Source organism: Electrophorus electricus, chromosome 3 (assembly GCF_013358815.1).
Source record: "Electrophorus electricus isolate fEleEle1 chromosome 3, fEleEle1.pri, whole genome shotgun sequence".
Taxonomy (NCBI): Eukaryota; Metazoa; Chordata; class Actinopteri; order Gymnotiformes; family Gymnotidae; genus Electrophorus; species Electrophorus electricus.
Window position 1 is genome coordinate 31,959,495 of NC_049537.1, and position 14,607 is coordinate 31,974,101.

A 14,607-nucleotide genomic window follows, 5' to 3' on the forward strand; every position below is an offset into this window, starting at 1 on the left:
TGATGACAAGCTATATTTTAAGACAGGAAATGAGGAATTAATAAAGAAATGCTACAGATTAGGGTTTTTATAAAGAAATAATACCCATCTTTCATTTGAAAGTAGAAAGATAGTTATTAATGTAACACTTTCATCAGTATTGGATTATGAGGTCATAATCAACATGAACACACCTGGTAGTTCAGTGGTTAAGGTAATTGCCTTATAATTGAAAGGTGGCTGGTTCAAGCCCCACCACTACCAAGTTGCCACTGTTGGGCCCCTGAGCAAGACCCTTAACCCTCAAGTTGTACTCAGTCATAATTGTAAGTTGCTTTGGATACAAAAACATTAGATGCTATTTACCACAGCACACTACATTTTATTACTGGTGACAGACCAAAAACCCATTACAGTGAACATGTTTTTTGTGTGATTTCACTGTCCTTAGTGGTCTGATCTGTCACTGTATAAATGAATGAATTTATGAATGAATGAAATAATGTGTAGTCTCTTGGCATTCTTCCCCAAGGCTTCTTCAGCAACCATAGTATTTAAAAAATATTCCTTTTAATACTGTAATGGCAGCAAGACAGTAACAGCACTTCATGCCAAACGCACTTATGCATATAAATTTATGAACATTACAAGGTTTTACAAAACATTACTTTCCAAACTATTACTTTCTCTTATTAAGTAAAATACTAAACTGAAGTATACAAAATTTTACTGCTGTATGGAAGTCATGAGTTATAATGAATGGTACAATACAGGATGTATTATCATGACATCATTACAAAGTAGACAAAGAAAACAGACTTACCATCTCCACTGCTGAATGGCTCCTGCATTTCTGGGTGGCTAAACCTGTATCTCCAGATGGATGCTGGCTGAGGGACCAAGGACCACTGTGGTGGTGAAGTGCCCTTCTGGGGGACAACGGTCTGATTGCGCCCTTGTGTCGGCTCCTTGGAGACAGTTCACGTCTGCCAGCAAGGTCCCTTCCTGGAGAAGTTGGCCGTTCTACATGGGAGATGGGTGTAAGGTGGCCTCTGGGAGACAGATCCCTCCTTGGAGACAGATCCCGTCGATAGACATCTCTCCTTGGGGAAAGAGGCCTCAGAGGGGATACCTCTCGTCTTGGTGACAAACGACCCCGCGGGGAGAGGTCCCGTCTTGGAGACAAGTACCTCTTATAGGTGGGTGAAGACTCTCGAAAGGGTGAGGAGTCACATCCTGGTGAGGACAGACGAGATGGGGAGAATTCAAAGGAGGATGAGCTGTGTTCTGGAGACAAGCCAAGGTCTTCATCCATGGAGCTGGGCACTTCCAGTCTGTTTTTGTAGTCTTCGCCCAGAGCACCTTGCAGGAGTTTCTGGTATTCCACCATTTGGGCCTCTGCAGGCCCTGGCTGCTGGGTGATCTGAATACTGGGCAGACTGGTGTAATAGCTGAAGAGAGGCTGTTTGGGCAGAGAGGCTGAGCCCAGGACCTCAGGGACACAGTCCTGGGATGCAGCAACTGCAGTGACAGCATGTGAGGGGATGACATAGGGCTGAGGGCTCGTGCTTCGAGAGCGAGTCTTTGGTGTTGAATCACCATCATAATCTTCATCATCATCTTCATCCTCATCGACTTCATCACAGTCTTCCTCAGCTCCATCTGAATCATCAGCATCGGAGAACTGGTGTTCTGCCATCGTTTCTAATACCCCGATCTTCCCAGGATCCATTTGGACCTCTTCAGCGGTGTCTGGAAAAAATATAAAACTTTTGTTTTTTTGCACTTGGACAAAAATAACATGATCATATTTAATAATAATACTGATGATGCAGGTCTTGGTGTGTAATTATGCACTGCTCTCATATTGAACTTTTATAATTAAACGAACAAAAGATGTCACAGGGTTTCTTTGCCACTCTAGTTGATCCAAACAGAAATATATATATTGTAGAGTTTAATTTGGGCATTTTCTAAGAAACCTGCTGGAGGCTAATAGTGTGGCAGCAGATCCACACACAAGACCTCGCATTTATTACATTATCGGCTTCTCTCAATGTAACAATGTGCTCAGAGTCTAATTCCCACCAGCTTCCTCTGTCTCTGCATCATCCACAGATGTCACAGACACCCCCAGCTCCAAGCACTTCTTCATGTGCGCTTTTGACTTCATGTGTTTTGTTAGGTTTCCTGAAACCAGAGTTGAAGAGATTTAAAGGCTTGTATTGAACCAGGCACGGAGACGACTGAAACAGGCACGGAGACGTCTGGCTATTCAATTTATCATCACTTAGTAGTACCAAAAGTTCACTTTGCTTTTTCTACATTGCACAAAAATGTCTTTTTAATTTTTAATTCAACATAAACACTCACACTGTGATTCTCATCTTTCTTCAAACCATGGTGTTTATTTGTTTAAGCCTATAGGAAGACATTAGCATGTATGTGGTTACAAAGATGTTAACCCACCTTTTGTTTTAAAAGCAAAGTTGCAGAACTTGCAGACATATGGCCTGACGTCCGTGTGTGTGCGAATGTGTTTCTTCAGCATGCTTGGCTTTTTGCAGCGGATCCCACACTCCTCACAGATGTATTTACCTCGACCGCGGCCCCGCACATAAACATAGTCCTCGTTGGACTTGTACCTGAAACGAAAATATGGCTGTACTTATTAACATTATTGGAAGGTTTTTAATGTATGTAGGTGAATGTTTATTGGCACTAATATCACATATATATAAATATAAAGCTGCTTTCATTGACTACATTTTTTGCAACAAGGGAATATGACTCATGCCAAACTCAACTATTTTGAAGAACAATATTTACACAGCTGTGACTATTTAAGGTTTTAAATTTATTTTTTAAGCTTTAATGTATGTAATAACATGTAAGCCATTAGCGGAAAGGTTACAAATTCAATTAGTTGCTAAAAATGTACAGGTTGTTATTTAAATTACCTAACATTAGTAGTTCAGTGACATTTCTTTTGAAATGCTCAGACAAAATATTTCTAAAGTGACAAAAGACCATTTGACTATGTTGTCTTTTTTAAGGTTTTATACTTTCAAGCTTTTTAAAAGACACCATATATAAAATGTTTTATGTATGGTACATTTCACAGGAACACCTTCTCTATGTATGTGTATCACTACAGCATTATAAATTACTTAGACTTAAAAAACGGCATTCAAACTCAAGCCGAGAGTTTGCAGTTGAATATTCATAGATATTTCCATATGTCTCCACGTACCCTCCTTCAAATATTTTAATGCGAACAGACTCCGCCTGCTTTGTGGAAGTTCCTTTGTCTCCATGGTCCTCCTTTCCTCTATCTCTGTTCACCCCCTTCATTTTCTTGCCAAACTTGCCAACATCCAGCTGCATGAGTTCAGGCTTTATCTAAAATAATAAAATAATAATGAAAAAGGAAATATGTGGTGATGCCCTGAATTGTAAATGTGAGAGAACATAACTGGATGAGACAATGAACTCTAAGATAGATGAACTAGATTAACTCTAGTTGAGCAGAACTAATAAATATTAATTTTGGAATTAATAAATATTCATACTCATTAATAGATGGGATCTTAGTCTTTAGGTATATCTTGCTTTGCCTTTGATTTTTATTCACTAAAGGTTTGTGAATTAGTTTTATTACCTGCTCAAACTTCTGCTTCCACAAGAGGGATGACACAAGTTTTCCAGTCCCTGGTTGATACATAGCAGCCATTGTGTACATTTCTGTGTTCCTCCTCTGTTTGGAGCGAAGCAATGCCAGAGTCGCCCGGGTGCTGAGGCTAAGTGGGTTGGGGTTGTAGCTGCTGACACACCAAGAGCCATAAACAGAAGTTAAGGGAGTTGTCTGAGCATAGTTTGGCTTTGTGTAGTTCAGGAAGCACCAGCTGACACTTGTTGTTGTACGAAGACTAGGGAACTGAAAGAACTGTTGAACATCTGCCAAGTCGGTGACCAGGAGCGTGCTCCCCACCACACCAGCACCCTGACTGGCTGGAAGCTGCACCAGCATGTTCACAGGGACCTTACTGCTCATGCTCTGTTTTACTTCTTCTTGAGCATCACCTGAGGAGACCATGGACTGAGGGCTTGAGCTGGTCTCTGGAGTAGAATCATCTATGTCAAGCTCCTCTGGGGACTCTGTTCTTTTAGACGTGTTGGTAATGATTTGTAGAGGAGGGGTGAAGCTGTCTGCAGGAGGCACATCAGGTAAATGAGATGCAGAGGGACATACAGAGAACTTCGATGATGGAAAATTAGCAGGTGGGGATGAGGACATCCTCTCCTGGTCATCTGCCGAGTCATCTCTCCTTAAAAGATCAGGCTGTGATGATGTGTCAGTATCTCTTGGTGCACTCGAGTTACTCAGCTCAACTGCACTAAGCTCTTTCACTATTTGGCCATACATCTTTTCCTCCTTGACCCGTTTCTGTTGTTTAGTTTCAATAAAGAGCTCAAGGCTACTGGCTGGAGACAGCATTCTCTTACTTCCTCCAATACTAGAGGAGGCATCGGTCGTTGAGATGGTTCCTGATGTCAAGGACAAGGGAATGCCTGTATTCAGTTTTCCAGGTAATGGATCTGGAATTTTCCAAAGAGGATATTGGAAAGATCCTTCTTGATGGCCTAATATCTTGGATAAACTGAACCCTACTGGGTGTTTTGAGGACATTCCTGTAAGTGAACTAGTAGACGTATTGTCTGAGCATATTAGCCTTATAGATGTAGTGCTCTGAGCATGGGTAGCAAGAATTTGTGACACACTTGTGTACATAACACTACCAAATGATGGCACATTGGTTTGGATCCTAACAGGGACGAGCATTCCAGGGAGTGATGGCTGTGAACCTACAGTCTGAGTGGCAAAAACTGGCTGAACTTGTTGTAAGAAAACTGAGCTTGTAGTAACCACCTTTGAGGTGCCAATATTCTGTGCAGAACCTCTTGAGAGATACAGATAATTGTGACCTGTCCCATCAGCCTTTGAATCAATTTGTCCCTGGAGAGGATGGTGTGATTTTTGTAGCATAGGCTGTACATTTGGTGGTCTGATATGTAGTTTCTGCAGCTGATTTGTTTGGAAAGCCAGATGCTGTTTGGGTAGTTGCGTTGATTCCGGGTGCCAGAACGCTGACTGAAATGGCAAAAATGCAGATGATGCCAGGCTGCTTTGCGCTGAGGAATGAAGCACAGCATCCTGGCCTGTATGCTCATGCACCGAAGCCTCACTGTCTGTGGAAAGTTGCCCTGGCAAGCGAGGTGACTTCTGCAATAAGTCTTCTGATTGGCTGTCTTCACTGATACTATGCTGCAGCGAGCGATGCGATCCAAGGACAGGCTGTGCACCTCTTTTGGGTCTTATTAAGTCACTGCTACACACTGAGTGGGATGCACCTGTCAGAGTCAAGGAGGCCTGCCAACCTGAACTGGTACCATGTTGGTCCGAATGCTCTTGTTTGATGTTCAACTCGGAGCCTTGCTCTTGAACCACAACTTCAGGGTAGACGCTTAAGGATGCCTGTCTAACCAGGTATCCACGTCGACGCTCTTTCATGGATGAAGCACTGGCATAAACTTCCCCTTGTCTTGAAGACGTCGAAAGGCTCCCGTAGTCAAATGACTTACTACGAATTTCTGGTACCTCAACAGGTAAAGCACAAGGTGCTTGTTCTGATGAGGAACGCCGCATCTCTTTGTGGTGATGCCCTGGTATGGACAGAGAATGACTACTCCCTGGTACAGTTAAGAACTCGGATTGTTTACCAAAGTCATCTTGTTTAGTTGGTGACACTGATTTCATGCTCTCCTCTCTATCAAATGACATTGAGAAACTTGAGCTATGGGACAGATTACTCTCTTGACTTGGGCTCCTTGAAAGGCTTGTGCATGTAGAATCGAAACTTGATTCTCCAGACGAGTGCTCCATGTCTGCAAGACGAAGACGTTTTTTCTTTGGGGGCAGTTTTTCCGCTGGGAGCTGGGACAGAGTCTCACTCCTCTGTGGCCACTGGAACTCCTCCATATGTTTCTCTGGCTCTTTAGCTTGCACCTCTGGTTCTTTTTCTGGTTTATCAGGTTCTTCTGTTACCCTGATTTCAGGCACTTGAATGTTAGGTTGCCGTACTAGTTTGTGGGGTATATGATATTGCTGGCAGGGTGAAGTAGATGCTACTTCACTATCACTCTGCTGATGATGCTCCATACTCTCAGACCTAAGAAGAGAGTCAGGATTCTGCAAGTCATCAATGTTCTCTGTGTCAGATTGCTCAGAGAGTTGACCAGTAGGTTTTTCTGGCTGATAAGACTGATGTTCAATAGACTCCGACTTCTCAAATGAGCTTGGTCTACTAAGTGAGTTAGTATGCTGAATAACAGATATTACATTGCCAGTAGCCTTTCTGTCTGCATCTTGAATGAGCACCACATCTTCTGGACACATACCAATACCTTTATCAAAACTTTCTGATGGGCTATAACAACTAAACATAGGTCCTTTGCCAGTGGGAGTGGCTCTTGAAGACTCCTGAATTCCCTGTTTTAAATCATAGTCCCCAGATGTCTCAACAGAGCCACCTCGAGTATCATCATACTGCCCAGAGCAGTCCTCCTCATCACCAACGCTCTTTTCTTTACGCCGCTTTCTTGTGGTCATCTCTGACATTCCAACCTTGGTACAGTAGGGTCCATATGCTGTGCGGATTTCAGGACAAGCAAGCTCTGATCCTGAACCTTTAAACTCGGGCATCAATTGTCCTCTCTCAGTCAGTTTCATTGTTGAGACAGAACCTGTTATCTTCCCATAGTTCTCAGATTCCCCATGTTCAAATGCAGCCTGTCTCCTCAGCCTTCTCAGACTGGCAGGATAAAACACGTCATCCGGAGACATCATCTCATCAAACGAGTGACTCCCTCTCAGACCTGGTGGAACATTCAGGTTGGTTGGAGAAGGTGTAGGCATTGAGTTACTTCTTATGAGAGGCCCAGATTCAGAAGGAGCTTCCAGGAGACCAGGATTGCTTTGGCAAGGGCCTCCAAGATACTGCTTAGGATCACACCCTGCAACCATTTGGGAATCTGCAGAACCCCCTCTGAAAAATATATGATCCTCTGATATCTGTTCCATATCCAACTCTATCATGGCACCAGACTTAATGTGAGGGTCTTCACTGGCAGTAGCAGCCATCCCAACTGTAATGGCTTGTCTAGATCTGGAGTTTGGTCTGTAATACCAAGTTCTTCCAAACATGATTTCCTCATATGACTTTGCATTTGTGTTAGGTGGACTAATCTGTTGTTCAGCACTCTCTGAGCGAGAAAAATAACCAGAATCAGTACTGCCTTTGCTGTGTGGGCTCAACAGATTTAGAGACTGATCTGAGTCCTGTCCCTTTTTCTCAGTGAGTCTTAAAGCAAGCCTCTGTTTGATAGTATGTGACTCATCTCCTCGTACCATTTGTCCCCCAATATGGGATCCTTTGATTTCTGTGAACTGAGTGCACTCTATGGCTGTTGGTGGAAGTCCCTGTTTTGGGACTATTAAGATAGGCACTTTCATAGATGCCATGGCCAATTCTTCCGCTGGATCTGCATACGCGGGTTCTCTGCCCTTTTCCATTGTGCTTTTGTCAGATTCGAACGATATCTGGGGTACAGGGCCACTTTTATCAGGGCACATCCCCCCGTCGGCCGTTTCTTCATCCGTGTCTGTGCTCTGCTCTCCATCGGAGTGCACCTCTGCCTCGCCAACTGAAGATGCCTGATCGAGGTCTGTGCGAGTTGCCAGTTCGGAGAACGGAACGAGGCCTGCTTTGATTGCATGAGCGTGAGATTTTCTATGCTTATATAAATTGCTCTTGGTTTTGAAAGAGAAGCCACAGGGGCCACAGGGATAGGGACGCTCCCCTGTGTGAGATCGGATGTGCTTTTTAAGCACACTGGGCTTAGCACATGCCCTTCCACAGTACTGACAAATGTACTTCCCTGGCTTTTTAGGTTTCTGTTCCTTCTTATGTCCTTCTTCTTGCTGTTCAGAGCCTGACTGGGAATACTGGCCAAAACCACTGGGTAAACTGGGAGATTTCTGTCGTGGAAAAACTCCATGAGAGCGGGAGTGCACAGGAAACATATCATCTGGTGGCAGAGACTGCAGTTGTCTTGGGAAAGGCCAGGCATGGGCTTCCAAAGCAGGCTGTGGTTTTGTACCGGTCAGAAAAGGCTTTTGCATCGGTTGCTGTGGGTATGAATGTGGTAGCTGATAGGAATAAGACCGAGGAAAGAACTGACTTTCTTGAGATGACTGAGATACTCCACTTAAAAGCAGCTTTCCAGAACCTGCGATTCCTGTTCCACTGATGGCACCCTGCAGGCCTTCCTGGTGCAAATGTCTTTTACCTTCTGATTCAGCATAAGTGCTTCTTGTACCAGTAGAGGGCTCAGAGACCCACTTTCTTTGTAAAAGGTTTTTCTCACGTGGTTCCTTGCTGCATCTTTGGCCAGCTGCTGTTGCACGTGACTCCATTTTTTTCTATATTTCAGATGTTTTTTTTTTTCAAGGTGCTGTTTGTTAAATTGCATTCAAGTATGTAATCATGCCAGATGATTCACTAACAATGAGATCTAAATAAAAAGTCTTCTGTTTCCATTTTTTTTTTGAGAATTTGAATTCCCAAAATATCTCTATAACTATATAATAATATGACTATAACTATTAGCACATGTGCTTTCCTCTTGGCATGGTCATATTCATCAGCTCCAAGTGCACTTTTCGCCTCCTCCTCTTTAATGTACCCTGATCCCCTTGTTATCTATAAAAGAAGAGACAATGAGAAAGATTTCAGATGAACAATTTTAGTGGATCACCAACATTTCAAAAAAGGAAAATATTTCAAATTTTAAAAAATAAAATAAAATAAGAACTACATTGGAGAAAAAAAGAACTGATAAACCTAATGCATTTGGTAAATCTTGAAAAACAAACAGAAGTATCTGATAGTCCAGTGAGCATGTCAAGACTTCACAATGAACCCGGAGCAGTAAACGTCCCTCCCTCCCTCAGTCCATGAGTCATCAGTAGCAACCATGCCCACTCAGTTCCTAAAAAGACAGAAATGTGTAAAAATAGCCTATGGAACGCAAGTGGCGTTCAGCGTCATGTGCGTGTGGGTGTCTAAAGGGCAGGCTATGAAGAAACTATTGGCATTTTCTTTCCTCTGTTCCTTTTCTGTTTATCGCTCTGCTGTTAAATGCATCAACAGTGTAATAGATGTGAGAGGATGGTGCACGTATGTGGTTGAAACAGTCTACTACTACAAAGCCTTGAGTTACTATATGGAACCAAAAGATTCAGTGGTTGTGATGGTAAGATGGAGAACATGTTCTCTGTATTTCCTGATCTCAGACCTGATGGTAAGACGGTGAATGTGATCTCTGTGTAATGCATTTCCTGATCTCAGACCTGATTGCAATAAGCAAAGTTGCCTGAGTGAGGAAATTGTGTGACGCTGATGTCTGGAAGGCAGTGTGAACTCTAAAAATAGCAGGGCAGAAAAGCTATTGGTATTTATAGCACCTGAAACACTAACTTTTGGTTCGTTTTGTTTTCTTTTTATTCCATAGCTGACACAGAAAATTATGCTCTCACAAACCAGGACAAATCATGAGTTAAACTCAGAAGAATCATATGTACAGCAGGCTGCTGTGGTCTTCAGCACCTTCTTACACTTATTTCTTAAAAAAACTATAGATATATATGTGGTAATAAGTTCATATTGTTTTTCAGACTTTTTTCCACAAAATTAAGAAAACCAACACTGACATATGATCAAATTATACTAAAATAATACAGTCAAATTATAATACCATAACAAAAGGATGTGGCTAGACAAATATGTCCAATATATCCAAATATACTTCTTCATAATGTCATTACGTACCATATGCTTATGTCCTTTTAATATCTTGACAGTCTTGTACAGCAAATAAAATGGATTGTGAGTTTCAGGATTTCATGTTAAATTGTAGTGGACTGTGTCTAGACGTCATCATTATAATGTGGCGTTCCAATGCATATATCAGCGCCGATCCCCTTCACAAAAACAAGACGTATGGGATGGAGATTTTTATGAGATTTCTCTGTGAGATTCTATGTTTTGGAGGTCTAAACGACTGGGAGTTGCTGTACAAATATACCTCTTACCCCAAAGCCAGGCACTACTCTGCTAATGCCAAAATAGTATGAATATGAAGGAATGTATTGAAATCTACAAGATATAGCCTGTCATGTAATAATGTGAACATCCCATCGTAAACATAGACAGTCTGGTTTTTAATCAGTGAAGCAAAGGTCAGAGATGACACCAGGAGTGGTACAGAACGTTCAGAAGCAGTATGGCTTAGAGGAAGGTGACATGCCAAAGTTAGAAGTTCATACATCACACTGGACTGCAGGCCAGTCAGCGGCGGCGTTTTTAATGTGGCCCTCATCAGGGGCCAGGCAAGACAGAGTGGCCTCGACCCTGATCGACCTGATCAAGGCTTTTCCCATCACCACCGCAATGAATGATGCCAACAGAACAGGACCCGTCTCCCCCGACAACACAGCTCACCACAACATGCCAGAAACAGAAAGGTCTTGAAGGCTCTCATGTAATGTACCCCACCCCTCCCCCGCACTGCAGTGTGTGCTGCAGTAGATATGAGGTTTTTAAGTTCACACGTTACATAATCTTTTCTACAGAAATAAGAAAGCATTTATGGTTTTCATCAAGGCAGGACAAAAATACATCGGGCTGCACTTTTTTGTGAGAGGATGCGCTCTCAGTATGAGCCCGTGTGAGTGAAATATTACACACAGTCGAGGAGAGGAGTGCTCAGCCCACACAGAGCTGGTTCATTCATGCCACACACACTGGACCCCTGCACATGATGACTAAGTGGAATTACATAAACCCAAAAGCCTTTAAAAAATCATATAGAACATGTGGTCTTTATGCCATGTTGAGAGCCTGTTATACACATATAACTCTCCCCCCCCACACAGCTCATGTTATCCCCATATGTGTGAAGATGAGAGATATCAGTGAGCTTCCATACATTGTCTCATTGAGTAGGAGGTACTACCCTGCAAACAGTCCTCCATCCTTTACCCCACCACTGTGATAGGGAGAAAGAGCAGAGTGTGGAGCACCAGAGCCCACATCACCACACACCTCCTCACCTCACGCTAAGAGCAAGTGTTTTACACATTGACTTCCTGAGCACAGTGAGGGGATTACGGGTAGTCAGTCAGGGTCTATATATCAATGAAGGTGACACACCAACCCTAAATGGATTTATGACAGGTATAATATCACATTCTGAACAATGCGGATATCCTCTAGCCGCAAACAAAGGAGTGTAGGTTTTTTTTTTGCTCTCAGTTTTAAATTAGAACCACCATATAATGAACTAAACAAATAAAAAACAAACCAGCCTAACACTTATTCCAGAGCATTCATCTTCAGGTATTCTCAATTTTCTTCATCCCCCCTACTAACAGATGCTTGGCTACCTGGCTAAAGTTCATACAGCCATACAGGCAAACAAATGAAGGCAATTTACTCAAGTCTTCTTTTTCCAGCTCTCTCCACTTTTAAAGAGCTGGTTTTGCACTCCCGAGACTTGTGGTGCTGTAATATGCTGATATGGGCCCACCTGAGAGCTTGGTGTGGTCTGAGATGCTCCCGAGAGCTGAGGCAGGAGTCTGGGAATCGGGGCTTTGCATGATCAGTTGAGCAAGCCCAGAGGGTACAGATGGTGTCACGAGGTCACGCACGTCGCTGAAGTTCTCTCTGGTGCGCCAAGTTCCAGATATCGGGTTGCATCTTTTCTCTATTCAGTAAATGACGTGGAGCTATAATAAAAGCCCTGTGAGTGGAGCAGAAGATTTGGGTTCTGTTGTCTTTTGCATGGCATACCATGAATAATTCAACAACTTGCTAATTGTTTCCATGCAGTAATTCCAAAGTTTATTGTAACAGAATTCCCCTTTTGGATTTATCGTGGTTGGCCCCAAATCCTGCCTCAGGATACTGCATTTTGTTGTTGTTGTTTTTGTTTGTTTTAGCTCGGGGTTGAATTCTGCTGCCTGCAGCGAGTTTCCAGGACATGGCTTGGAGATGGAGAGAGCACTGCCTTCATTTTCCTATGTTCACCTTACTACAATTCCAGCTCATTAGTGACAGAAGCAAAGTTTACAACTCCAACTGGTCTGATCAGCTGGCACAGAGCATAGTGAGTCTGGAAACACAACGAGGTAAGAATCCCATGGTGAAGTTTTGTGTTTTCATGTATATCTGGCCGGCTGCATTCCCCACCAATTAGCCAAGTACGTACTGTGAAGACAACGGAGGTTCAATAACTACCTCTTCATCTCCAACAGCCCTGAGCCACACAGAGGGAAGGGACTGCTTCTCAGCAGACTTCATGAGACGAACCCCTGAGTAATGACCCACTCGTACCCTTATATCCCCTCCCTCTCTGGTTTTATTCACAACTTTCTTTGCAGTTTGGCTTTCCTCCTGCCAAAAGTTTTGTCTTTTTTTCCTTTTTTTTGCTCACCTAGCAACTTTCCAGAGTGTGGGTTTTTTTGGCGTGCATTAGCAGGTCTGGGGGACGTATCACCACCCTGCAGGGCCCTGCTGCGTCCTTGTTAGGAGCCCCAGATGAAGCGCAGGCTGCCACTCTGGCCGAGCTGGGCTCCTGCCGCAGCTGAGAGGCCAACACAGAGAGGTGCGGCGGCTCCAATCAGGACCAGATGGTCAGTAGAGGTAGCTCCAGGCCTCTGCAGTATCAAAATGAGCAGATTCATATTTATATTACACATTCCAGTGGAGTAAGGATATCACAGGACAGTCCTCACACAGAGGAAGGCAAGCTCACTGCAGGAGTCAATGAAACGAAGCCTGTACTCATCGTGCTATTTCCTTTCACACAAAGAAGCAGACTCAAAAAAGTATCTGCAGCAGATAGGAAGCAATTTAATAAGAGGAGGTGTATTTTTAACACTATGGACAAGAGAGCTTGAATGTGTGTGTGTGTGTGTGTGTGTGTGTGTGTGTGTGTGTGTGTGTGTGTGTGTGTGTGTGTGTGTGTGGGTGTGGGTGTGGGTGTGCGCGTGTGCATGTGCGTGTGTTGTATGACTGCTGGAAAGAGAAAGCATGCGTGGGAAGGAACCACAGCCATCCAGAGACAGGGTGAGGAGCGTGGGTAACAGTTCCTGCGTGGGATAAGAGGCATCAGTACCATGCAGGCAGGAACTGAATTAAGGAGCTGAGGAACTGAGTTAAGGAGCTGAGGAACTGAGTTAAGGAGCTGAGCAACTGAGTTATGGAGCTGAGGAACTGTGTTATGGAGCTGAGGAACTGAGTTAAGGAGCTGAGGAACTGAGTTAAGGGGCTGAGGAACTGAGTTAAGGGGCTAAGAAACTGAGATATGGAGCTGAGGAGCTGAGATATGGAGCTGAGGAGCTGAGTAAAGAAGCTGATGAACTGAGTGAAGGAGCTGTGGAACTGAGATATGGAGCTGTGGAACTCAGCTGTGTTCTGGGGGAGTTAAGGAGCTGAGGAACTGAGTTATGGAGCTGAGGACCTGAGTTAAGGAGCTGAGGAACTGAGTTTTGGAGCTGAGGAACTAAGTTATGTAGATGAAGAACTGAGTTAAGGAGCTGAGTAACTCAGTTGCGTTCTGGGGGAGAAGGGTGTTGGGGGTGACTCAGTGTGGGACCGCCCCATGCCCCCCTTCGACACGGATGGCCAAACGTACAATTACCCAGCAGCTACAATGCCAGTTATTGGCAAGAGGGAGAGAATGTGCCAGAAAAGGCAGCCCATCAATGGGCAAATGATGGGGTACTTGAAGGTTACACGTCAATCTCAATATTCCCACAGAAGGAGAAACCAAGAGATGTACTTGCGTAATAAGTGTGCAGACAAGGCAGTGCAAAGATCACATTAACCATTAACCTGTCACCATAACTATATCAGTGGAGACAGTTTTATATAATGACAACTAGCTGTACCTTCCACAGACGGCTATGTGCTAAAATTCAGACATAACATTAGGGATTAGACAATACAGTAACCACAGCTGCATGGAGCCTGGAGAAACAGAGAGACTGTCATACATCAGTGTTTATACTATCAACAAGCAAGCAGCTCGACCTGTAGTGACTGTACATGAATCAGTGACTACTTGTAACTTATAGATTACTTTTGAAACATTTGTTAACCTCTCTCTCTTTCTCTCTCTCTCTCTCTCTTTCTCCTCTCCATCCTCTCTCTCTCATCTATCTCTCTTTTCTTTCTTTCCTCTCTCTCTCCACCCAGTTCCCAAATATTGGGATACACTGGCAAAAATAATGTTTCATGGGTGGCATGCGGTGGGGTGGGTTTGGGTGTGGGGTGGGTTTGGGTGTGGGGTGGGGGCATGCGGTGGGGTGGGTTTGGGTGTGGGGTGGGGGCATGAGGTGGGGTGACTGGGGTTCCTGACACTTTTCTGTAGGTGTCAGGTCCAAACTCACTGCATGTCCTGCATGTCCAGATCTGTCCCATAGCGAGTGGTAGATGAGTGAGC

General features: G+C 43.8%; 1 protein-coding gene across 7 annotated transcripts in view; it reads right to left on the reverse strand.

Moving 5' to 3' along the window:
* Positions 1–14,607, reverse strand: part of hivep2a (HIVEP zinc finger 2a) — a 70,139-nt gene that overhangs the window by 7,463 nt on the left and 48,069 nt on the right. For 5 of the 7 annotated variants that reach the window (XM_027019323.2, XM_027019325.2, XM_027019327.2 and 2 more), the window contains 5 exons: positions 3,641–8,801; positions 3,233–3,381; positions 2,449–2,624; positions 2,068–2,169; positions 803–1,731 (listed from right to left, as the gene is read on the reverse strand). In XM_027019323.2, coding sequence (XP_026875124.2) covers positions 803–1,731; positions 2,068–2,169; positions 2,449–2,624; positions 3,233–3,381; positions 3,641–8,515 — 6,231 coding nt within the window. In that variant the 5' untranslated portion in view covers positions 8,516–8,801. Of the gene's footprint in view, positions 1–802; positions 1,732–2,067; positions 2,170–2,448; positions 2,625–3,232; positions 3,382–3,640; positions 8,802–11,688; positions 11,902–12,594; positions 12,818–14,607 lie in introns of all 7 variants that reach the window. The other 2 variants (XM_035524129.1, XM_027019329.2) reach the window with 2 other exon arrangements.